This window comes from Apteryx mantelli, chromosome 2 (genome assembly GCF_036417845.1).
Source record: "Apteryx mantelli isolate bAptMan1 chromosome 2, bAptMan1.hap1, whole genome shotgun sequence".
Classification (NCBI taxonomy): domain Eukaryota; kingdom Metazoa; phylum Chordata; class Aves; order Apterygiformes; family Apterygidae; genus Apteryx; species Apteryx mantelli.
This window is the reverse complement of record NC_089979.1, coordinates 146,923,182-146,947,984: the sequence shown is the minus strand read 5'-3', so window position 1 is coordinate 146,947,984 and position 24,803 is coordinate 146,923,182. Positions and strand designations below refer to the sequence as shown.

The 24,803-nt window shown below is 39.8% G+C and overlaps 2 protein-coding genes across 4 annotated transcripts in view; both read left to right on the top strand.

Annotated features, from left to right (window-relative positions):
• TRDMT1 (tRNA aspartic acid methyltransferase 1) overlaps positions 1-7,312 on the top strand; it is a 30,771-nt gene extending 23,459 nt beyond the window's left edge. For 2 of the 3 annotated variants that reach the window (XM_013941559.2, XM_067291760.1), the window contains exons 9-11: positions 826-883; positions 1,861-1,990; positions 6,549-7,312. In XM_013941559.2, coding sequence (XP_013797013.1) covers positions 826-883; positions 1,861-1,990; positions 6,549-6,649 — 289 coding nt within the window. In that variant the 3' untranslated portion in view covers positions 6,650-7,312. Of the gene's footprint in view, positions 1-825; positions 884-1,860; positions 1,991-2,411; positions 2,542-6,548 lie in introns of all 3 variants that reach the window. The other variant, XM_067291761.1, reaches the window with a different exon arrangement.
• Positions 7,313-8,271: 959 nt separating this feature from the next.
• Positions 8,272-24,803, top strand: part of CUBN (cubilin) — a 155,490-nt gene continuing 138,958 nt past the window's right edge. The window contains exons 1-8 of the mRNA XM_013941561.2: positions 8,272-8,394; positions 16,639-16,695; positions 16,863-16,992; positions 17,339-17,431; positions 18,435-18,473; positions 19,233-19,334; positions 20,258-20,361; positions 23,872-23,998. Coding sequence (XP_013797015.2) covers positions 8,291-8,394; positions 16,639-16,695; positions 16,863-16,992; positions 17,339-17,431; positions 18,435-18,473; positions 19,233-19,334; positions 20,258-20,361; positions 23,872-23,998 — 756 coding nt within the window. The 5' untranslated portion in view covers positions 8,272-8,290. The remainder of the gene's footprint in view (positions 8,395-16,638; positions 16,696-16,862; positions 16,993-17,338; positions 17,432-18,434; positions 18,474-19,232; positions 19,335-20,257; positions 20,362-23,871; positions 23,999-24,803) is intronic.

The window sequence follows — 24,803 nt, the reverse complement described above, 5'->3', positions numbered from 1 at the left end:
GGGAATAGTATCTGTTAATGGTAGGTGCAAAGCACTGCCATCTGATGCAGATGTTCTGAAGTTCTTCCACTGTGCAAAAACTGTCTCTTTCCCTGTCTCAGTCTCTTTCAGTTCAGGACATTCATATGCTATTGTTGTTTAGATCAGCAGAACATGTTTCTGAAAGCCCAGCAAGTACATAATTAAATTTAAATGATAGCCTTGGAGAGACTATAGAGTAAACATGTAGTTATGTAATCAACCACAAAGGATCTAAAAAAGCTATCAGACGGTTTTATAATGTCAGTTTACTTACTATTTAGTCAGATTTCTTTTTTCTTGCTAGCTGCTCTGCACAGAAGCCTGACCAATCTCCCTTTCCTTCCTTTTCTGGAAAATCTGCAAACAACCAAAAGTTAAATCTGACTGAATTGCTTTGTTCCTAATGGAATGATATAAAACCTGTAGGCTCACACTAATGGTCCTGTCCTCCTCTAAATATGGAGAGTCAGTTTGAACATCTAGGACCGTTTTGCCTTTAGCAGTATAAAATCGGTGAGTGTAATGTAGATGGCCCTTTCTGACGATGCTTTGCTTGAATTCCTTGGCCAGTTGCCTTGTATAAGGCATTAGCTTGGATAAACCCTTATGCACTGATTGCAGACTCATCCCCAGGGATTATGTTCAAAGACTGAACTGCACTTCCAGGTTTAGCATTGTTAATAACAAAGACTTTTGTTTTATCACAGCAAATGAACTTCATTAAGCTCCCTGCATCTTTGCAGTTGTCAGGATTTTGAAGTCCAATGAAGATTTTCACTTAAGATTTTTATTGTTCTTGTTAAGGTATGGACACTATGTAGAAGGCACAGGCTCAGTTCTTCAGACAGCAGTAGATATACAGGTAAGAATGTCTAGACTAACATATGAGAATGATTTGTTTTAAACCTTGTTTCATCTGTCTTCTGCTTTGCTATTCTGAATTTATTATAACAAAAATGCTTTTAAAGCTACATTTTATGGCAGCTGAGTTCCCAAACAACAGTTTATTTAAATCAAGATTATAGGTGTGCCTCTATCTGGGGAGAATACAAATTGCTATTATTTTATTAGCCATAGTGTCACGCAGAGACTTCACAGGAGTATGTGAAAATGTTAAAATGGACTAATTCTGTGGATAACTTAGGTTACCGTGTTGCGATTCTCCAGCCTTATTTTGTACACTGATGATCCAGCAGGCATGTCAAATGTTTAAAATGTTTGAATAGAAAAAGTATTTTCTATTAAAAGTGGTCTTTGGACATTGGGAAAGGTAAAAAAAAAATATATATATATATATATATATATATATATATGGGTGAATCATTATTCAAAGATATTTTTCACAAAGTATATTCTGTACACAAGCATATTCTCCTGCACTTCTGTGCCATTTACTAGTATTACATGGCATTTCTAGGCATATGAGGAATGCAACATTGGAATTCAGAATAATCTCAGTGCGAATGTATTAAAACAGCTGCATCCATACAGCGTAATTTTTGTAGATGGTCAGGCTATTGAGTCATTCTTCTTATTCTGTCATTAACGAATGTTTGTAGTTCTTTGATTGCCTCATTGAGTATTGGTATGGCTTGTAACTGAAGGAAGAAATGATGGATTCCCACATCGCAACATTGGTTTCTTTCTTGTAAATGCATGTGTTGAGATGTTGGCTGAAAAAATATAACACCAATCATAATTTCAAACAAAACATGCTATTATCTTTGGCACTGTGATAATCAAAGAGATAATCTGTTATGATGTGAGTTTTACAGCATAATTTTACATGCTGTGTTTGCATCAATGATATCTATTTGTTGTTTTGGATATTTTTCATAGCTTGAATCAGTGTTTAAATGCATTGAGATGATGCCAGAAGAAGAGAAGCTTATGAAACTGTCAACATTAAAACTGAGGTACTTTACCCCAAGAGAAATAGCAAATCTCCATGGATTCCCTCCAGAATTTGGTATGTGCTTGCAAAGTGCCTATTTCTACTTCGTTTTTATGAAATGCCGACTTATTTTTTTGATGGGGAGTAATCCATGCTTTTTGTTCTGCAGTTGTTTTCATACCGCTTTATTTTAATGATTAGTTCTTATTACTTGGCTAACATTTCTCTGAATTTCCATTAGTTTTTTCACAGTTTATAAAAACTAATCTCTGTGGTTAAGTTTACTTTCATAAATTAGAAAAAAAGTTTTGGAATGAGAAATGCTGTATTACTGAATGGCAATGAAGGAAGACCTTTGTTTAAAGTTGAAACTATTTACGCAACAGACAGGATTACCAACAACTGTAGTAAGTCAACATATCCTGCTGATTTAGGAGGTCTGTTATTGGTTCTCAGTGTCTGAACTGCTTACTTTTTCTCTTCTACACATTTGCAGCTGCTGACAGAGAGGGAATTTCACAAGATACAGATGCGTCTTTGTTCAGGAGTAGCCAAACTCTTCAGTTAATGATTTGTTAAGGCCTCTATTTTCTAGAAAAGGCAATACTAGTTGTTGGTCTAATAAGGTGAGGTACTTAATTTTCTAACTATTTTTGTGGAGGAGAGTGAGTCAAGGAGCAAGACTATGCAATACCATTACACTGCATACAGGTCAGCTAGAATTAAGTCCGCAACAAATTCACCAGAATTCTTCTTCCCCTTCTATAAATAAAGAAAGGCAAGAAAGCATAGATGTTACTACCTGCTAAGGAGCCTGGCCTGCTGCCATCCTGTGAGCTTAATTGATTATTTCTCAGCAATACCAGCCTCCATAGAATCAGATGTCAGTGACCTTGAGTAATTTGTTACATTTTCCTTTGAATTCCTCTGTGACTTAGAGTTTTGAAGAGGACTAATAGTTTGTATATATTTTTCTTTTGCGGTTTTATTTTGTTTTCTCATTTACATTACAAATTATTACATTTAAAGAACAGTATCAAGGTTGCTAAGTCAAACATTCAGAGTAGCCAGAACTAAGCTTGCTTGTATAACAGTATTTGTAGTGTGTGCTACGTTGAGTTACATGCCCGTATGCAGTTTTTTTCGTAGCCTGCCTTCTTTAATAGACTTCTTTTTGCAGACAGCCTTTGTCTTAGCACAGCTCTCTTCCATATTGACTTAGGCTAACGTAAAGAAGGCTAACAAGCTAAACAGGGCTGCATATTGAATTACTGTTCAGTGTGTGGTTTTCTCATCATTCAACATGCATCCTCTGTGTTATTAAAAGAAGTTTATCATGCTACCAGGCTGCCTTTTGAACACAGAATTGTCCATTTCTTTTTTAAATATGGTGTTTATTATAATAGCTGGTGTTTTCCAGACATTAAATCTGTCTTTACAATACCAATGAGCCATGTGGTAGGGTTAATGCTACTTACATTTTACAGAGGGAGAACTGAGGCAAGGAGAAATTTATGTTTGGAAGACACGATTAATTTAGGGTGACCAGCTTGTGAAGCCTGACCATTACTATTTCAGAGTGGCTGGAATGATACAATGCTTCCTCTGCTCAGAGCTCATCTTCAGGGGCAGTTGTGAGCTTCAATACTTATATGAAAAAGAACTGAACTCTCACAATAAGTCAAGATTCAATTCTTACACAAAAAAGAACTGAACTCTCACAACAAGTCAAGCTTCTAAATATGAGGAGCTTCCAGTCACCATCTATGAAGCTCTCATTTAACGAAGTTGTCTTCTATCACCTAGGAACTGTGCAGTAGTGTCAGGGACAGATTCCAATTCTGAAAGGGCAGTACCCTTCTGCCTTAATAGTGAGACCTTCTTCACAATTCTTGCAGTTTCCTGCTTTGCTATACTACACTTCCAACTTCCACAGCAAATGAAACCAGCCTTTCTCATCCAGCAGTTTCCCCTGTCATATACTCCTGATTCATATGCAGAGTAAGTCTTTCCCAGTACACTGAGTCACAAGCCTGACATTTCTTTCCTCTGTGTTTGAATCTAGAAGTTTCCCAGTGTGTGCTTGCAGGGAGTGTTACTCACCTCTAGGTGATTAGAATCTCTTGGGAATTTAGCTGCTATAATCTGAGTTTCTTCTGAGTATTTGCAAGGTATGTTTTTTTCCAAAGGCTTGTAACTTGCTATATTTACAGCTACAGCAAAGCGTGTATTCCTGACAGCATTTCTCCCATGTTAAATTTCAAGTCATTGTTGTGAAATGTGGAGTTTTCAAAGGAAAATGTGCTATAATTTCTCTACTCTTATATTCTGTAGTGACAGCACCATTTGGGCTGAAATTTTTAACGAAAATCCTTAAGATATACCCACTGCGAATGTGTTGGCCCAAAAAACTAAAGAATGAGAAAACTGTAAGCTGAAAATAAGCCTTAAGTGAAGAGAATGTTGGGAAGCAGATGCTGTTGCGAGCTACAGCTACAATTAACAAAAGAAACACAGTTGTGTTTAAATGGATCTGTACTGTAACCCCTTCCTACACAGGAGATCCAGAGTTACAGTCATTGTTCTTTCTTAACATTAACAGATTTATTTGTGCTTTTAACATCTGAGTGTAGAAATAGTAATTGCACTGTAGGTCAATGAAATGCTTCAGTCATTTTCCTCAGTCATTATCATGGGTCCCACAGCAATATTGTTAAAAGTGAACACATGATTCTTGCGGCTGTGACTTGTTTTCATTAGAGTGACATCAGGATGATGTTCCTTTTCCATTTTTCCTATTAGTAATGTATGTATGTTACTGAGAAACAAACAGCAGCCTAGTGGAAAGCCAGCACTCTTTGGTAGTGGGCATTGCTAGACGGCAACATCGTCAAGTAGCATGTATGACCTAAATGATATGGAGAGAGTTCAGAACTGTGCAGCTTGTACCCATGTACTATGAGTTGTTAAATCTGTCGTCCTGATGTAGCCTACTCTTGAGCCAAGAAGAGAGGAAGCGCAAGATAATGTTAACAGGCAGATGGAGGGGGCTTGGCATAAAGGAAACAGTGAGTCCTGAAAATAAATCCAGGCTTACAGCTGCCAAGAGGCGGTAGGAGCAACTCTGGAATTTTCACTGTTTAGATATGCTTATTGGGCTATAAATGTGTATGTGTTTGTGTATAAATGCACGATCATTTTTATATACTCTTTTAAAATTTGTAAATTCAGAGCCTTATCCAGTGGCTTAAGTGAAAACTTCAACTGAGGAAGTTTGTGTGGGAATTTAAGTGATTGTACCAAAGAGAGAAGAATGGGTGCCCAAATTTGAGTGCCAGGAAGCTGGGCAGAATGGTTGGAACTGGCAAAAGATGTGTTTACCAAAGTAGTCCACGTTCAAGGCATTAATAACTGGCAGAGAAGGATGGAACAACTCCTCCCAGACACCTCCTCCTCAGCTTCCCACCCTTGGCTCGGCTGCTGTCCAGCCACGTTCTCTCCGGAGCCCTCTCTGGAAGAGGGTTTCACTGATGTGCTGTGAAAACTTCAGAACATGTATATCACTATTGCATGCTCATCATGTGTATGCTTCAAAGCTAATCTGGGTGCTGATGACCTCAGGGTCAAAGTTAGGTGTTTTTTCTTAGGGTACGATCAAATAATTGAATGTGATCGAGTTTCAGCAGCTTAGCAAATGACATGAACAGTTGAATCACTGCTGCTGTTCATCTTTCACTCAAGTTAAAGCAAATGCACTTTAGCTCACAGCTAGAGTGAGCTGAGAGTGTGAGCCAGGACAGTTATAGTTGACCAGCTGGTTGTGGTAACTTGATTCTCAGCACCTCTCTCACCTCTGATTGTGCATTCAATACACAGTGCAGACCTTTTACTACACCTGAACCTTCTGGGCCTCCTTTCTTTCTGCCAGTCCTTGCTCTTCTAATGTGAAGGACATTTTTGATGCTGTCTATATTTCTGAGCGCATTCCACAGGGTCAGTGTTAAATTACATGGAAAATTGTTCAGCTGCTTGATCACTCACTGCAGTAAGCCTTGCTCACAGCCCAGTTTGTACTGGTGGTGTATTGTGCTGTCAGACTGGTTTGATTTGCCTTAACTGGTGAGAGGAGCTCAGATTAGAAGTAAAATAAAAAGGTTGTCAAGAGAAGCAGTTCAGTACAGCTGCAGAATCTGTGTATTTTCTTTCTGCCGATGGCCACATTCCTCTTTGGATCTTCTGCTGATAGTCTGTAGAGTAGCGGTTGTGCAGTGTTTTAGGTACTGCTACCCCTCCCTGAGATGGTTGCCCTTCACCAAGAACACTGGACTTTTTGAGCTATATGAAGAGAAGCTAGATTAGCATTAGTTACAGAGTAAGGCAGTGTTTGAAAGCTACTTGTTAAATCTTAGAAATGGCTGTACTGCTAATGGAATAACCAGTCCAAATCCAGTGAACTGGTTGGGAATTATTTTTGTGACTTCGTGAATTTTAGGGGAGAGTGTGTGGGGGAAACCTATACATAAGCTGCAGTCTATGATAACTGTATTAAGAATTGTTCATTAAAAACAGCAGTAGACCAAAAGCTAGGAACAAACCCAGACTAATGGCACTGAACTATGTGTTTCTGTTTTAGGCTTCCCTGACAAAGTAACAATAAAGCAATGCTACCGTCTTTTGGGAAACAGCCTCAATGTACACGTGGTGGCAAAATTGATCTCCTTTCTACTTGGATAATTTGGAACCTGAATCTGATGAGTATGACTGATGACAGAAAATACTTTTATCTTTAAGAGAAAGCTGATAGCAGCTGAACAAAAATCATAGCTAACAAAAATATCTGTCCAGGTATTTTACTGAACAGTTCTCATGTATTTTTAATATTGTATTGTATTTATGGTGGATTTGCACTGTACAAATGTTTTACTTAAATGGATGTTTCCAGAAATTAATTGCTTTATTTAAATGTTCTTCTTAGTTTGCAAAATGAAAAATAGGAGCATTTACACATTCCTCAATGAAAATGGGTAAAACTTTTGTATTTTATCTTAAAACTATCTTCTCAATGCAGTATAAAAAAGGCTGTAAACTTCAAGGCTGTTTTAATTAAGTGCAGAGACCAAGTTCTACATGTAACATGTCTTCTTCATCTGTAAATATACGTGATCCATTCTTAAAAGATTTACTGTATGTAATCTGAAATTCTGATGCGTTTTTGTAGCTAATGAAACTATTAAATGCAGTATTTTGTATATGAATTTTAAGGAGACACAGTATCATCCTTAGTTTATGTTTGTCTGATCCTCTCTAGATATTTGTAGGTTTCTGGAACCCAGCTGTGTCTGTCTGGAGGAGTTTGTTTCAGGGCAACTGAATAAAAATATTTCAAGGTTATCACAACTCTGACAATAACTTGGCTGTTTCTGTTCTGTCTTAAATTATGCAGGATGAGATCACTGGTCCTTACCAAAGCCCTACACAATACAAGACATAAAAAGATTTTAAAACTCCGTGTCTAGCCAAGGAAGGGTTTTTATGGCATGAGAACTGGAGAAAAACTATATGGTTGTTTTCTAAGACAAAACTTGAGACTACTGCTAGGGTAAGGAGTGAATGTTGGGATGAGGCCACTGCCTATGGCCACTCAGAGTGCAACACGTGTACACCATCTCATAGAGCTGGACTAAAAAATTTGTTTATCATCAGGTCTTGTAAGTTCAGGGTCCTGTAGCAGCAGAGAAAATTATGGAAAAACAGAATGTCTTCTGAAGAAGTATGTGTTTAGTTTGTTACTTTTGGTACAGATAACGCCATACTGGTATCTAGAGAAAAGCCAGGTTGAGAGAGGAAAAGGCGAGATGATACTTAGTAAACAACCAACAGAGAACTGGTATGTCACATGACTGGAGGATTTCTCAGATTGATCATAGTTCCTGTGCACCAAAACAGCAAGTTGTCAAAGCCACCAACCTGGAAAAAGACTGATTTTTCTGTGGGAAAGACCTAGTCACAGTTATGGTGTATTGCATCCAGGCTTGATAACGCAGTAGCTACTAAAGACTAGAGAACAGAGGTGCTATAGAGATACCTCAGCTATTCTGTTCTGCTGTAGTCCTCCTGAAAGAGGAAATGAATGTGGTAGGTATCACCTTATACTGTACTTTATCTTATGCTGACTTCTTGTTTATTTCTTCTTCAGTCTTAATGTGCATGCTGCTTCTGGACTATTAAATCAGGAAAAGCTTGGGCTGAGCTACTTCAGCCTGTCTTGTTCTCCAGGAGCATTTTGACCCCTTGGGGTGTTCCATCTACAAAAGAGAAATGGAAGTAGATTCTCCTGAAAGAGCTCTGGACTGGGCTGTTTTATCTTAGAGTAAGATGAGTTCTGGAGCTTCTCTTTACACAGTTTCTTGTAGCAGTGTAATAGCAAAAAAGAGTAATAATTTTAGGTTATACCTACTACTACACTTTGCAAAGAGCAAGTGTGTTTTGGACTATGTTATGAACTACAGTTTGTTGTCTGTTTACATGGTGGTTATTATTTGAATTTGTCAGCAGATCAATAACCAGTGGCTACATAGTCTTGTTCTTGGAGATACATGCTAATGGGAGGATCTGTTCCTCTCTAAAGTGATCTAAACAGTCAAACTGAAACAAAGGAAATCATAATTTATGTACAAAATTCTTTAGTGTTTAAATGATATTTTAATGGTTTGTATGCCATTCATAAGCAAGCTGTATTAAAGTGTAATTTGAAAGTTACCTAGCTGCATGTAAAACTATGATATAGCAATACAGTCTGTTACATGTTGTCAATGATTTTTTAATTTAATATGACTGCGAAGACTGAAATTTGTTTACTAATCAGATCTGTTTCCAAAGCAGATAATATTTTGAAAGGATAGATTTCAGAGTTGTAAATACATCTTTGTGTATTTTACCCCTACTAGTCCTGGAAAACCAGTGCAGCTAAATTGAGTGAACTGCTTCCTATCCCATCTATTTGTCATTAATAGACTTGTTTACGGAGCTCTGCTGAATTGCACCTGCTTGACCTCACTTGATGATCATGTTGCTTCCCTTTTCTCAAGCAGTCTCCTAATAATAAGTGCTTTGCAGCCCACATCTGTGCAGTACTTTGCAACTTCACCTTAAGCATTTTAACAGCAATGAAATGTGATTACAAGAGCAGCTGAAAGGTAAATGAGTGAAATCTGGAGGACAGCTCTGGAATTGGGAGGAGATATCTAGAATATGATTTTTGCTTTCACAGCTCAGTTATTCTACACATGTGAAATATATCTTCTTATCTGAGTGAAATGATATGGACAAATTCCCCCAAGCTTAAGAATCTCCATTGAGGAAAAAGATGTCATATTTAGGGGTGTCATATTTATGCAGTCACTTGTAGAGTGTGGCAATTGCCTTAGAGAATGTTTTACCTACATAAGCTTGTTTTTATCTGAGTTAATCCAGGATTTCCCTATACTGATGAAGAAACCTATGTAACAGTGAAGTTATTGAAATATCTTTTGTTTAAAGCAGTGGTTTTGAATCTTTTTTGGAAGATGAACTTAATATTTTCCAGTGGAGGTACGTCCTTCCACATAGTGAACGTAAGGCTCCTGCTAGTAGGCTTGTCTCACCTTTGCTCAGCTCCTTAGAAGGAGTATAAGGATTGCCAGGAATCTGTGTAGTACAAGCTGAAAAAACATTGCTCTGTAGTAATACTGTCATATGTCTAAAATTTTGTCATGGATATGTCCATTGTGTTCTCTGAAGAGAGATCTCAGTAGTGATGGTTGAACTGAAATCTAAACGGTCCAATATTTTGATGACTGTATTCTGTGGTAGCAATTGTAGCAAATTTCTAAAACAAATAGAAAATTCAAGTATTTGTTGCATCTCAGGGACGTACTATTAATTCTCAGGTCACCCTGTGTTTTCTCTGTTCTATTTGCTTGCTATTCACACTGAAGTTTAATGTTCCATTGACTTTGTGTAAATACTGAATTGTATTTCTCTTCTTTTATAAATTTTTATAAAGTGAAAATGCATTAGAAATTTAGTATATTTTGCCTCTTAGATACTTGAAACCACTTACGTGCTCTGTGGTTTTTTTTCTGTATGGTGTTTAAAGAATACACTATATTAATAAATATATATAGTGTATAAAGTAGAAGTGGTTAAGGAAGTATCCTAGGAAGAATAATGCCAGAGTATAAGAAACTAGGCATGTAGCCAAAAATGAATTCCAGTGAGTGTCCTTGTTTTTGCCTGTGCAGACATGGGTGTTCTGGTGTTATAAGCTTCATTAATGGAAACATATGCTCAATTAGTAGCAGCTTGCTTGAATAAGTAACTGATATCCAAGAGAGCATGGAAAACTAAACAATGAATACTGATAACTTGTCAATTTAAATGTTATTGTGAATACCATGAAGAGATTTGTGTTATTTTTATGTTTATTTGATTACTGGGGTTGAGAAAAAGAAATATATGACATTCGATCACCAGACAGCCATGCTCTTTTTGACAGTGGGAGGAAGCACATGTCCCAGTACATGGACAAAACGTCTTTTCATGGAGATCTGATGAAGCAAGAAGCAGAGTTGGAGGGGCTAAAATTTACTGGAATACACCACTTCTAGTGAGACAGGGCTGTTGGAAGGAATTTCAGGGATTCTCTGAGTGGGTGCTCAGGTTGGGCACCCTTCACAGAGGGCTGTTACTAAATCTCAGAGAACTGCCACAAAGAAGTCCCTAAAAGCTCCTCCATTTGGGAGTTGCTCTCTCTCTAAACACAGGAATACATCCTGAAATCCCATCTTCATTGAGCACATGATTGTTTTGCGCCTTGGTCCATGCACTGGGCTGATGCAACTCTACCACAATTTTAAAGTAAGGTACAACCTGGCATTTGGAAGCAAAACCCATTGATGGTTCAAACATATGTTCTCACAACTGAAGAGTAATAAGTAGGTTTGATGAGTTCTTATGTTTGCCCTGTATATACTTAAAAAAAAAAATACTTAATTCCATTTTGTTTATAAATGTTACACTTAATAAAAATGGGATTTTACCCAGAATTAATATTTCTGCATTGCATTTCAACTGTATATCTATCTTACTTATGATAGGGCATTATTCATTACGCATGCTTTGTAAGGTGAAGCATGGGAAGAGTTTGGGAGAAGACTGGATGAGTTCATGGAAGAAAAATCCTTTGAGGAGTACTGAATAGGTAGAATTCTGGCTGAAGAAGTCCACAAGCTACAGATAGATGGAGGCCAAGAGAATATTTAGGAGAGGTATTGTATGTGCTTGCTCTTTTGTGTACCCTTCCTTCCCTGACCATCTGCTTTGGCTACTGTTCCAGACAGCATACTGACCTAGACAGATCTTGTAACCCAGTATGACTACTCTTACTTTCTTATATTTGTATTGTGACAGAATGCTGATATTTGTGATCACAATATCAATACATGGCAAATGATTCATGCGCTTGCAGTGTACAGCTCAGATCTAAGCTTTTCAATAAAGTGAACAGAACAGAACAAATTTGAGAGAGGTTGTGCAGCCAGGTCCATTAATAGCTTTAGGGTTATCAGTGGAGAAGGGCAACTATGCAAATGGCAGTCTCTAAAAATAACTCCAGCATACGTTAAAACAATTCGAATATGCTGAAAGGACTGGAATAATCAATAGGAAAGAATGTAGCCAATGTTACTGACTGGAAACTTTATCATGAACCTAATTTCAAAAAAGAATGAAACAGAATGGAAAACAGGAGGCATCAAACTGATAGTTTGTAAAAGCAGCACACATAGGAAGTAAAATCAGAAAGACAGAGCAACCAAAATGTAAGTCTTCTGGCTAAAGAAAAAAACCTATATATTATAAATGCCTCCACTGTGGTAAAGAAGTCAAGGGTGAATTAGGATAATAGATAAATTCCAGCTAACTAAACCAAAAGCCATCTCTTTATTATTTACAATTAAAAAGTGAAAACTTAGATTTTCTGGCCAGTTGGTTTAACTTCATCATCAGACAAATTATTAACTTCATTACCTAGTAGTTGTGTTGAAGGAGCAAAATCTTAAGCAGGTACAAAAAGGCAGAATGCTGAGAAGTAAAAGAAATCCATAAAGAGTGTCATGGGAAATAGAGCCTTGCAGAGGAAGGTGCTGCAGCCATAAAACTTTCTAGACACACAGAAGGAGGAAGTGGTGATGAATGGTTATAGGTAAAGGACAGAAAAAGGAACAAGTTGGAGGGAGGCGTTAGAAAAAGCTGCCTGTTCCACTACCAAATTTCATATTGGAATTATTACACATTCAGGAAGGGATTTTAATACTTCCATTTGATGTTAAGTGGAATTACTTAAGTGCCTAAATCGGACAAAACCATCTAAAACTACTTTCGACCTTTGATGTCTTTGGGCACCTACCTCTTCACCAGAGAACTAACCATTCCAATGATAGGTTTTTCACAGAATCACCCCCATTTCAGCTGAGGTAAACTGTGGTGTAATCCTCCATCTATGGCCCAATTTCAGTTTAGTGTTCAGTCCTCTCAGAGCTGCAGGGAACACACTGAAAGCAATGGATTCAATACTAAGCATTGTTTACACCAGCAATTTGCACATTTCAGTCATGTAGGTAGCAATACTTCTTTATATGACTGTGGTGTGTCACTTTTGAACATTGGAATATTATTCAAAAGAGAAAGGATGAAAGAGAATCCAGGGAAGTGAAGATGGAAATACTGGGAGATGTGACCTCAACCAAGGGGAAACTCAGGTAAATATGCACTACTTGGGAACAAACTAGCAACATGACTGAGTCTTTAATTATTTGCACATATTTGAGTCATAACATTGAATAGCAGAGATCTTTTTTACATATATAAAACAAAGTAAAGGGTTACATGTTAGTTTTTACTCTTAAAAATTAGCTAGGTTTGGAATCCACACTAACAGTTGCACTTCCATTAAAAAATGAAGCACTGGCATAGACTTGTGTTTTTTCTGTGTCCGAGTTGACTTTCTAGGTGCAATCAATGCATGTTGAATTCTGGCCATAATCTGAATTCAACGATAGGTCTGCTACAGCGATGTCTTGCACTGTGGGCATGTATTGCTAGAGATGCAGAGACCACCATTTCATTTCACATGGCCCCATACAGAATCATAAGATGGTGGTAAATTGCAGTCACTGCTAGTACAGGATGAACTTCAACCAGAATTAGATGGAGACAAATGCTCTGTTACTTCCTGCCAAATCTGTGAACAACCTATTCTCTTCAGAGATGTTTCCTCAGCTATAATGTTGGTGAGGTAATGGAATGATCTGCCTCAGGAGGAAGTGTTCATGCCAGCTCTCCTTGTTAGAATGAACAACCGCTATTCTTATGCCAGATATTTACAGGATTTCCATTCTGTTCCTCCAGAAATGATGTCTTAATCCAGTGTATTTCAGTAAAATTAAAAGGTGTGCACCTACTTTTCTCTTTAAAATGGTTTATAGACTTCACAGCTTGGCCATCCTGAGGTGCATTCATTAAGAACAGAGCGGTAAGTTAAGTAAAATCTCAAAGGACTAATAAAATAGAAAATACTGTTCCATGCATGGTTTAGATAGATGCCCAGAGCTCTCTTTCCATCCTATAACCAGTGCAAAATCAGATTCGCTTGGCCTTCAGGTCAATTGTTTTCTAAGCTCTAAAACCTGCATGGAAAGAAGGTAAAAAGAGTTCTTTCTTCTTCCTCCTTGGTTTAGCAACATTCTCCCCAATCTCTATTGCTGGAGTTAGTTAGCTGGAAAGAAGAGCTTCATTCAAAGACTTATAGGCAGCAGAGAGGGTCAATGCATACTCAGTATACAGAAGAAATGAATACAAAAAAGGAAGGATTTTTTTTGGATCACAACCAAAGTCCAGGCCAAAAACTGTCAATGTGAGGGACTTTGTGAAAGTCAGTCCTTAAAGTATGCATACATTCAATCAGTCTGCTAGGAACTGCAGGTATAGTTAGCCTGTAGCTTCTTCAAGTTGACAGCAACACAGTTATAAAAACTGAATAGACTGACAAAAAGCAAAACAAACCCAGATAGATATCAATACAGACATGAAGAATATTAATGGGCATGGACAATACAAGTATATGCAGATGCAGAAGGTGTCCCATTGACCAGAGACATCAGTAATTCATCTATGCTCTCCTGTTCTGGAACAGAGGTTTCAGAACAAAGAGAGGAATACGTGATAAAAAATGTGTGGGGACAGATCCTCAGTTGGTGTGAAATATCATAGCTCATTTGGATTGAATGGAATGAAAGTTTTCACCAACTGAGTGTGCAACTCTATTTTCTTGTAAACACCATCCCTTATGGTGGTGAAAGATAGCACATGGGATTTCCTGCTCATTCTCCTCTCCAGTCAGGCAGCAATACCTGGTGGACTCAATATCCTGGAGGTCACAGGCCGCTGCAGAGCAGGGGATATTGCTGCCAGCCAGAGAACTGAGCTGCTGCTACAGCACCAGTGGGTGGAGGCATATGGGAAGGACTGTGCCCTGTGGCTTCAGGGGAAGCTTCCCCCCTGCCCTTCCAGATCTCTAGGCAACAGCACTAACTGTTGAGTTCTGCATCACAGTCTGCTTGAGCACAAGGAACACTGTCAGCAGACCATCACTGTACTGAATTATGAGACAGGTTTTAAAAACATAGATAATAAAGTAATAGAAGCTAGTTTCTCATGCAAACCAGAGAAAACAGTGGTAGTGGTGGGATGCTGCTGTGCATGCGATCAGTTCTCAGATTGCAGGAAGGCTTTGACCTCATAGCATTTCTGTCTGTGAAAGCTGTAGAATTCATTCAACACCCCAGCTTCAAGGCATGTCCCAGATATCTGCAGGCAGAACTTCCCTGTCAGATGAAAAGTGGAAAACCACAAGTGCAAACTGGAGCAGAAAGGAAGGCTGGGTAAGGATAGCAAGTGCAGAAGGCTTGGCTACCTCTACAACAGTCTGTGGGTTACAGGATCAGTGAATGGTGACTACCATTACCTTCTAGCAATGGCAGCTACAACTGTTTCTTCTCTGCTCTTCTCAGCAGAGTTCTGAAATGTGAGCAACCTGAAGGAGTTATCCATTAAACAGAAAGGAAAGAAATGAATAGTGGTGGGACTGAGCATTCAGGTAGCTCCTAGCATGAAGGTGGAAAAGAAGATACACAAAACATCTGTAAGAGAGGAAAGGAAAGCACAGCGAGACCTTTTTTGGGGGAATACAGGAACTCTGGCAAAAGCAAAAGATGGAGTAGCAGGAATTGTCACATAAAGCTGACTTTCTAGGTGGAGAATGAGACTGCAGAGACCCTGACACATAGTAGTGGACACAAGCGAACATGGAGTCTGTGGTCCAGTGGGAAAATTGGGAACTGTAGTCAGAGTGGAAGAAAGAGAAGGTCAAGGTCTGATGGGTGAGTAGAGAATTCCTGACGAAGAATAGGACATGGACCCTGCCACAGCTGCCCGCAGCAGCAGACTGAGTCTTAGGCACAAGTAGCCCCAGGGGCTGACTGACATTTATGACTGGGGCTACTGCCAGCCTGCCCTCTCTTCAACACGCATGTAAGCTGTTTCTGGGGGAGGCCACAGCTTGGAGCTCTGTTACCTTGTCTCATGCAGAGGCTACTTGGGAAGCACTCTTCCAGGCATGGCACCGCAGGGGCAGTGCATGAGGGAGCAGCGGCCATGACAGGAAATTGGAAGTGTCCTGATACGGACTCTTCTTTTGAGAAGGTGGAGGGGTGCTCCTGAAGGGTAGAGGAAAATGGGATCAAGATCCAAACATTGGCTTTCAGAACATATGAATTTGCATTTTTCAATTAACTTGGAGCCTTATGCTAATTCTTGTTTGATCTTCTGCATTGTCTGTGGCTAGCCCTGAATTTGGGAGCCCTAGTGTGTGCAATGAATATGGCCTACCCCTGTCAAACAATAAGCAGTCCACTTGCTGTGTGATCATCTCCTCAGCATCTGGAGATTGAGTCATTCTCAAGTCAGAGCAACCATATTTGGTTAAAATTGTATTTGGCTGTTGCAATTCATGGGATGCTGTGTGGTATTGCTAGCTTGTTTGTGTCATCTGTCCAATGAATTACTGGCTGGAAGCCTCTCCTTCAATACAAATATTCCTTGCCTACCACTCCAGTTTTTATATATAATTTTGGGGGTAATAATCAAAGTCTTTTATTGCTGCCAAACAATAGCTTCCTTCACCCGTGTGGTGTGGGACGCAGGCGTAGTGAGCTGTCCCCACAGTCGCCAGCTGCAGATTACAAGGTGCTCTGAGACAGGGGGGTGCTCTGCTGCACAAAGGCCAGAGAGACAATGATTAAATACAAGTAGATTTTGATGAATTATCTTTCAAAGCTCTTGAAAACAAAGGGGGAAAATGAATAATGTGTTTAATGTCTAGGTTATTTGCATACTGTAAATCTTTAAGATACCTGAGATAAAGTTTACCCATACAAGGCAAGACAGCAGAATGGGCGCCTTGTGAATAAAGAGCTGTGTGAGAGCAAAGGGCACCTGGGCTCTCAAAAGTACAGTTCAGCACGGGAGGTTTCACTTCAAACTCGGGGCTGTGGGTGGAGAGCAATGCTTTGGCCTGCTTCTGTTCCTGGGCTTTTAATTGCATTATTATTAATCTCTGGGTTGAGCTGTGAATCAAACCACTATGAAAAAGAGAGGCAGAAAAGAAACATTTATGATGAACAGTAAGTACTATTACTGGTGTCAATTGCAAACAGATTTGCTCTATGGTGGGTTTTAAGTGCTATTAATGGGAACAGAATGGCTTAAATGCGTATTTTTTTTCCATACTCCTTGACAGATATATGTAGCTAAACGATCCTTTTTTTTTTTTTTTTCCATACTACAACAGGCCTCGTTTGTCCTCTGAGCAGGGTAACTTAGTGTTCCATACTGGCTCCAGCAAAAATATTGAATTTAGAACTGGACCACTGGGGAAAATAAAAATTAATGAAGAAGACATTGCAGAGCTTTTTAGTCAGGTGATATAGTTACTTTTCCTTAATATGTTTTCATTTTCAGTCTTGTACATTAACAGTTTAATTTTCTTTAAAAATTGTCTTAGCAACTTAACAACTTTGATGTGGCTTTTATGATTTTTACTTTATATTATCTTTGTCAGCACTCTAATATGAACTCAAGCTATTAAAGACTCATAAAGTGATCATATTACATAAAGTAATTAAAAGAGTAAACTGTGTATGGAACAGAGCTCTCTGTATGTAAGTGGACTTTATGATAGTAAAGTTCAGCAAGAATCAAACTTTTCTAATCTTTCGAGAAAGCAAAGCTTGTGTCACATCATCTCGCTCTCTTTTTTAAATTTAGGTGAGACAAAATGCTGTTGATATTCAAGAACTTAAAAAAGGCATTGGTGCCTCTCAGAACGTGTCACATCAGGTTGCTTTGCTGAATTCCAAGGTGAGTCTCATGTATGCTCCATTAAAGGTCTGATTTTTCCATTCCTCAGGTTAACATATTGACCTGATTCATTTCAGTATTTCAGTATTCATTTCAGTATTCATTTTCAGTATTCATTTCAGTTCAGAGAACTGGAGCACAATCTCTATCAGCTCATGTGCATGGCCTGATTCAATATCTCTGGAGACAATGGAAATATTCCTGTAATTTGCTTAATTTCCAGGTACCAGGATTGTTCTGTTGTTCACTGTCAGCATCTCTATCCTCAAATATTTATGGAAGTGAACTCCCGCTAAATTCAGGAAATGGACCACGTATATTCTTATATGTGTTACATAGATAATCCCTTCCATAGGTGAAGTGGGCTATAGAAGTTAGCAGTGTAAAGAAAAGACCTGTGAGGTAGTTCATTCTGTTCCCTGCTACTGAAGATATTTCTCCAACAGGACTCTGAATCCTTTGCCTGACTTGGTTGCCAGTGCCTTCTGTTATAGTGTTGCCACAATTTCCTTAAAGCCTAACAGACCTCCCTTTAGAGAAACCGTCCTAATATATATCCATCATTTTCACTGATTCAGTTTTAACTTGCTATTTGTAGTTACAACCCACTGAGATATGGTGAACATTTTTTTTTGGCTTTCAGTGTACTTGTCTCAAACAGCAGGCTTTGTGTGCCCAAGCGCGCCTGAGTAATCCTGTTGGAATATTCACATTCTTAAGCACTTGAATACATCTTCACAAGACTGTCTTTGTTTTTGTAGCCAAACTCGGACATATTTAAGCTGTGATTTTCCAAAGAGCCTAACATACTGAAATCCCAGTGAATGGGGACTGATTTGAACCCTGTTGGCACCTGGTTTGACATACCAGCTATTGTATTTTCTCAAAAGAAAATACTTTGTTAGCCTATTGGCAACCATCATTCCAGCACCCCGTCAGGTCAGCACATATCTCTATGGTCACTATAATGCCAAGCACAATGTAATTTGCATTTCTGTTGCAGGTTGTGAATCTTGACATCAAACTTCAAAGCTTAGAGCAGGTGAGTAACTGGGAAACAAACTAAAGATCAAAAAAGAAAAACCCAACCCCTAGTAAATAAAGTAAAGTTACAATGATTAAATAGGTAAATGATTTCTTTCCTCTCATGCATTACTCAGGAAAACTTTTTGTGGTAACAGGAGGTTAAAAAAAAGTCAAGATTTATAGAGGAGGTGAAATGCCTTCCTACAAAATATAAACTGTGTAGGAGCCTGCATTCCTTAAAGGAAAAACAGTTGCAGAATCAAGAATAACAGCCAGATACTAAGAAAAAATAAATTTTTCCCTCACTGATCTGTCAAGATGAAGACTTGAGAATTAAAACTGGATTTTTTCATTGTACTGGAAATATCTCCTTTTCAGCTGAGCTTGTGACAAAAGCACAGCTACAGCTGCCAGTACAGGAAATCAAGAAGACAAGATAATCCTGCATCTAGAACCACAAACACTCTGCCATTGAGGAACTGTCTCTATTAATGGTTACTTCTTACAGAGCTTTCCTCTTCGCAGTGTTTGCAGTTGGCCATCCTGTGTAAAGTGAATCATATTAATCATTATTTTGTGCAGATATGAGCAAAACAGGTCAAAACCTTTGCAAACCCACCTGGCTAAAAAAGAAAATGAAAGCAAAAAACAAACAGCAAAAAAGAAAAATGAAAAAATGAAAAAAGAAAGAAAAGTTTTGTCGTGGAAATCAATGCTAATGAAACCCTACATAACCTCAAGGAACCTCATTTCCTGCTCTTTACCTGGGTTTCAGACTATCCGAAGGAAAGCGTGCAGTAGCAACCCCTGTCAGAACTCAGGGACCTGCGTAACCTTGCTGGATGGTTTCTTTTGCCTCTGTCCCAGCAACTGGCAGGTGAGTCTTTAGCTTCCTTGAATACACAATATGTATTTTGACTGTAAGCTTAATCCTGGCTTAGTGCAATTGTGGCAAAGCGTATCTTTTTAAGATTGCTCAGGACCAAGTGAGACATATTGAACAGCAAAGTAGCTGTATCAGACTCATCATTTGGTTTAAGTGCAGCACATTTTCTTCTCAAAAATATCAATATATCAAAAAACCCAAGCTCAAACCAGTGGCCAGGCCTTGCACTGTTAAACCTGGGTGTTCCGTGAAGTCAGTGATGTTGTAGCAGTTTCCACAACAGAAAATTTGTCTTTCCCTTTTGCTGAGCAGAATGAACTGAACTGCAACTTGCTCTTGATCTTATGCGAAGATATAGAAAGAATGGGGGAAAGGTAGGCTGTTTATTCAAGAAATAAAACAAATGTGGGTGTAAGTAATCAATCCCGTTCTGAGTTTTTGAAATTCAAAGACTTTAATGGCAAAGGCCTTAATGGTGCTTGAGCATGCATTTGGAGATTGAAAAGTTCTATCTTTCTCTCAAATGCGCTCAACCTGAAAGTTGTCCCAGCAAAATTTGGGTCAAAATTGCTGTGCTTTCGGTTTTAATAAAACAGCATCTTCTAAAAAAGCAGTTTGCCAGAAAGTTTTCTGAGCCATTTGCTAGGAAGTTGGAAAGTACAGGGGATGATAGTACTATGATGTCCATATGCTTTCTACAAACATCTGAAATATTTTATCCCTCGTTTGACTGATACCTAGGGTCACAAACACAGCTGAACAATAGAGTTTTGTTTTAATGTTTTATAAGGGAAACTGTGTTGATAGCAGCCCATGGTTTATATATCTTTGGAAATGATATTAAACATTAGCTTCATGGTTTGCTTCATTTCTCAGTTATTTGGAAAATAAACTGGTTTTCCATTTCGTCTTAGGGCCTGCTCTGTTCAGTGGATGTTAATGAATGCCAGATTTATGCTGGAACAGCATTAGGCTGCCAGAATGGAGCTACATGTGTGAACACACCAGGCAGCTATAGGTAACTTTTCAAAACTATACATAAAAATCCTATCTAAAATACTCTGCTATATTTATACCGACTATTGCATCTGCAGTACAAGTTCTAGGCACAATATTTATCTAATATTGATGCACTGTGATCCCTTTCAGTCTTAGAGCACAAAATTCTTAATACCTTGTACACCCAACCCTACCAGACACAGAACGCTCTCTGAAACATTTGCCTCTGAGAGGCAACACAAAAAAGAGCAGAAAGGACTAGGTTTATTAGATATCCATGCTGGGAATGGAGGCTGCAAATTGGAGCCTGGCCCAGGTGATCTTGGTCTCCACCTTAATGGAGAGCTACTGAGCCAGCATTGTGGACAAGGAGGTGAGATGCAGCATGCTGGCCTCTAACCAGCACACCCCACTGTGCTGACCCACAGCAGGATTATCATCTCTCCGTTATCACCTAGCCCTTGAGACAGATGGCAGCGAGGAGATGGTGGAGGTGAGCAGGAGCGGAGCTTTGTCCCTGGCAAAGGCTTTCAGTTGCTGGAAACCTACTGAAAATACGGGCACTCTTGCTCAGTGGCATTCCCAGCACACCATGTAACTCTACAAAATGCCTTCACCCCCTCCAAAAATACAGGCGCTGCTGAGACTGTAGCAGAGCAAACAGTACCCCATGCTGTCAGGAAGAAAGGAGAAACGCTGCCTGCAGCTGGCTGGCGATGGGGGATGCTTGGGGTGTCCATGTACGGGCCCCCAGGGACATGAGGTCCCTGGGGCCTATCCTGCTCTGGCTATGCCCATCCTCAGCGCAGTCCTTATTCAGCTTTTTGGGGGGACATGCTCTTGTTTACAGGGCACACTGGCCTGAATGTTCTGCATCTTATTTTCCATAGTGGCAAATAATCTGGTAAATAAATAACTTTCTGATATAATACAAAGCTCTCCCTGTGCAATGGGAACAAGCAGGCTGGATAGCATGCCACCGCTTTCTGCAAAGCGTTTTGTCCTCAGTTTCAGCATGAAAATCTTAGCCCCCACAAATATTTGCTTGGCATAACACTGGCTTATAATGCTTTGTCAGTTCTTATAAGAACCTCGTAAGAGGGAAATTCTCATACAGTGCTCCTCACATTTCAGCATTAACACAGAGCCTGCTGAGATGTTTCTTAATGCATGATGCTTCTTGTCAGCTTTTCTTTGATTTTAAAGGAGGTTTCTAGCATGCTTGCAGCTGTAGCCAACACAGACATTTGTCAAGGAAACTACGCACAAAGCAACCTATCTTTACTTGTTGTTTCTTACTGGGCTCAGTAATGTGGCATATAGGTGCATGACTAAATTAAGGTCTGAGAAAGCAAAACTTTCTCACAAGTGTTGCCATTGTGTTAGTATAGTCATGATTCCTCAAAATTAGTATGGACTGCATGTGAGTAAAATGGTGCTTTTTAGCTTTCTAGAGCACTCAGAGGTAACTGAAGGCCAGGAGCAGCAGTGAATCAAAAGACAGTCAAATGGAGGATACTGCAGTCTTCACTCCCTGCATGCCTTAAGCTCTAACTCAGGAAAGCACTGAAGCATGAGGAAAAAGAGCAGGTATTTAAATGCTTTCCAGAATCAGGACCTTAATAGGACATTGCATCATTTGGACCAAAGCTTGCAAAAGTCCCCATGTCCATCAGACTTCTGTGTCGTGCTCAGGATAACGGGGGCCTCAGCGTGACATAACTTTAGCGATAGGAGAGAACCAGGGCAGTGCTAAGCTGCAGCTGCAATTTGGCGAAAACTCCTTGGGGGACAATCTGCCTTATGAAGCTGTTCTCTAAGCAGTTTCAAGTGGGTAATAGATTAATCTTTACCAGACTAGGTGGGAGAGAGTGCCGTTTTCCTCCTCCTTAGGAACCACTTTAATTGCCTTGGTCTGTCCTTTGGAGTTGAACAAGAAGCTCTGAAGTGTACTTTGAACATACAAAGGTGATCTGGTTCCCTGACCTGTTGCCACTCTGCTTGTCCAGGTTGAACTGCTGCATCTGGGAGATGGTGTTGGCATATCTACAGACTCTAATAATAATAAACATGCTGTTTCCCAGTCCTGCAGACCACAGTTAAGCATTAAACTGTTGTGTTTTTTTTCAAGCCTAAGTTCATGGGGGTTGCTTGCCATGTGAGCAGTGTTTAGTAGCCTGCAATTGGCTTATCAAACTGATTTTTCAGCTGTACATGTGACAGCCAGCAGAAATACTGATGGCTTATTAATAAACTGCTCCAAGGTCCAGATCAGCTGCACTGGAATACTCTGATTCAAATTCTACAGATAAATACTTTTACAGAGTATTTTTCTTTAGCCAGCTTAACAGCAATTCAACAGGGGTGTGTAATTACCATATGTCTCTGTAAAGAGCAGATACCTCAGCACATACTTGCTTCCAGATAAATATCTCACTTTCATTTTAATACCAAGCTAGCTAACTGATAGGAGGCTTTCCATAGGGTTTTCTCCCATTCAATTTGTTACATTTGAGAGAGCCTCAGATTTGGTCCATGTGGAAACAAAGGGCCAGAGAAAAGGGAAATGTTACTTGATGGCTCAGAAGCTTCACTGTGTATGTACAATGCTGTGAATAAGGTGTGCCCTAAAAATAACAACACATTTCAGCTGGCAGCCTGCAGGCCAAGTCCCTCCTGCAGGACGTATCCCTTCAGCCCATGAGTTTGTTCTCCCTACCTCCCCAGCCCCAAATGCCTCCTCTTCCCTGCCACACTCATCCAAAAACTTGACTGGCAGCTGCCACTTGCAGAGGTGGGAGTGCGAGGGTGCCCCAATCCCACAGCAGGCAGCAGAGCCTGCCCAGCCACACGTGCAGAGGAGGAAGGGACCCAGCTGTGCGATCTCCCAGATGAATGCCCTGCAGCAGCAAAGCTGCTGGAGGAGGAAAAGGCAACACCGCTTTCTCCTTTGGTGGCTTCTGTAGTTTGCACTGAGCCCTGCTTTGGTGGGGTGTGCTGGGAATGGCAACTGGCTTGAGTCACTTTGGAGAGATGAGTGGGGATGTTCTTAGGTTATAGGTGTTGAATAATCTTAGATATGAGATAAGCACCAGTCCTACTGATGCCAAGGCATTTCTGTGTATCACTAGAGGCAGCTGGTGTCATTTGAGGATCATAAACTAAAATGCAAAGTTTAGGTGCTCTCTGACTTACATTGGGAATTCCAGGTTCCCATTCTCCCTAAGTATCATGTTAGATATTTCCCTTTTTCTGGATCTGCACTTACGAATGTAACACAGGGCTGTGGATTCCCCTACGTGGCAGATACTCAGAGCTGTGCACGAGTCCTGTGTGATTCCTCAGTCTCTGCTGAACAGAGCCTTACCTCTGTGCATCGTTATTAATGGGGATTGTCAGTATTGCTACTCACACAGGGATTTTATGAGGATCAGCACATAAATAAAGAGTAGGCAGTACTATGGCAGTATGGGACCTGTGCTATGTATGTAGACAGCATTTTGATTTTCCTGTCTGCTTTCACCATTAGCTGCTCCTGTACTCCAGAAACCTACGGGCCTCACTGTGCCTCAAAATTCGATGACTGCCAGGGAAGATCTGAGACACTCTGTGAGCATGGCATCTGTGTAGATGCAGAGAGAGATCAGCCTAACATGGTAAGGAACAATGTATACGGCTCATCATACAGCACAGCAAGGAGAAGCAATGAATAATGCTGAGCACCACAAAGCTATGTAGCAAACACCATTGCTGAAAGACAGCAAGAAGTACCACCGTACAAAATAACCTAACCTCTCTGTTGTCCTAAGGACAGCAGAAAGAACTGCAAATGCCTTGTGTCTTGTTAGAGGTATTGTCACAGCATCAGATCTACTATTAAATCCATAGGGGGCTTTGGAATGTTCTTTGAATATTCAAAGTCTTATTAGAAACATAATATTGTTTGTGTTCATTATTTGGGGTTTTCAGTACTAAGTTGCTACAATATTTTTATTATCTAAATGATTGAGAAGGACAAACATCATGAACTATGGAACATTATTACTAGTGGCCTGGCAGCCACCAACATTACACAGCTGCTGTGCAGCTGCTGCTTGCGTTTGGTGCTCTGCACTCTCACTTTGACTCAGTCTCTGTTTGGGTTCGGGCCTGGGCTCTCCAGGTGTCTGCACTGGGTGGATGCTAGTGCACTCTTGAATGGCCCTCTGGAGCAAACCAGCTAATTCTTTTGGGGAAAAAATCTGGGTACAGGGTGTTTACTGCAAAGAGATGTGTGAAGATGTCAGCTTTGGCTCTTTCCACTCAGAGCAGCCCTCCAAAACTACCCCAGCAGGCCCTGCGTTCCTTAATGCTTCTATACACCCATGTCCCAGCCCAGGCACACCACACATGTTCTTGGTGCTCTGATATAAAATCATTCCTTCGATCAATTTGTTAAAGTCGTCACAATTCATCACTTCC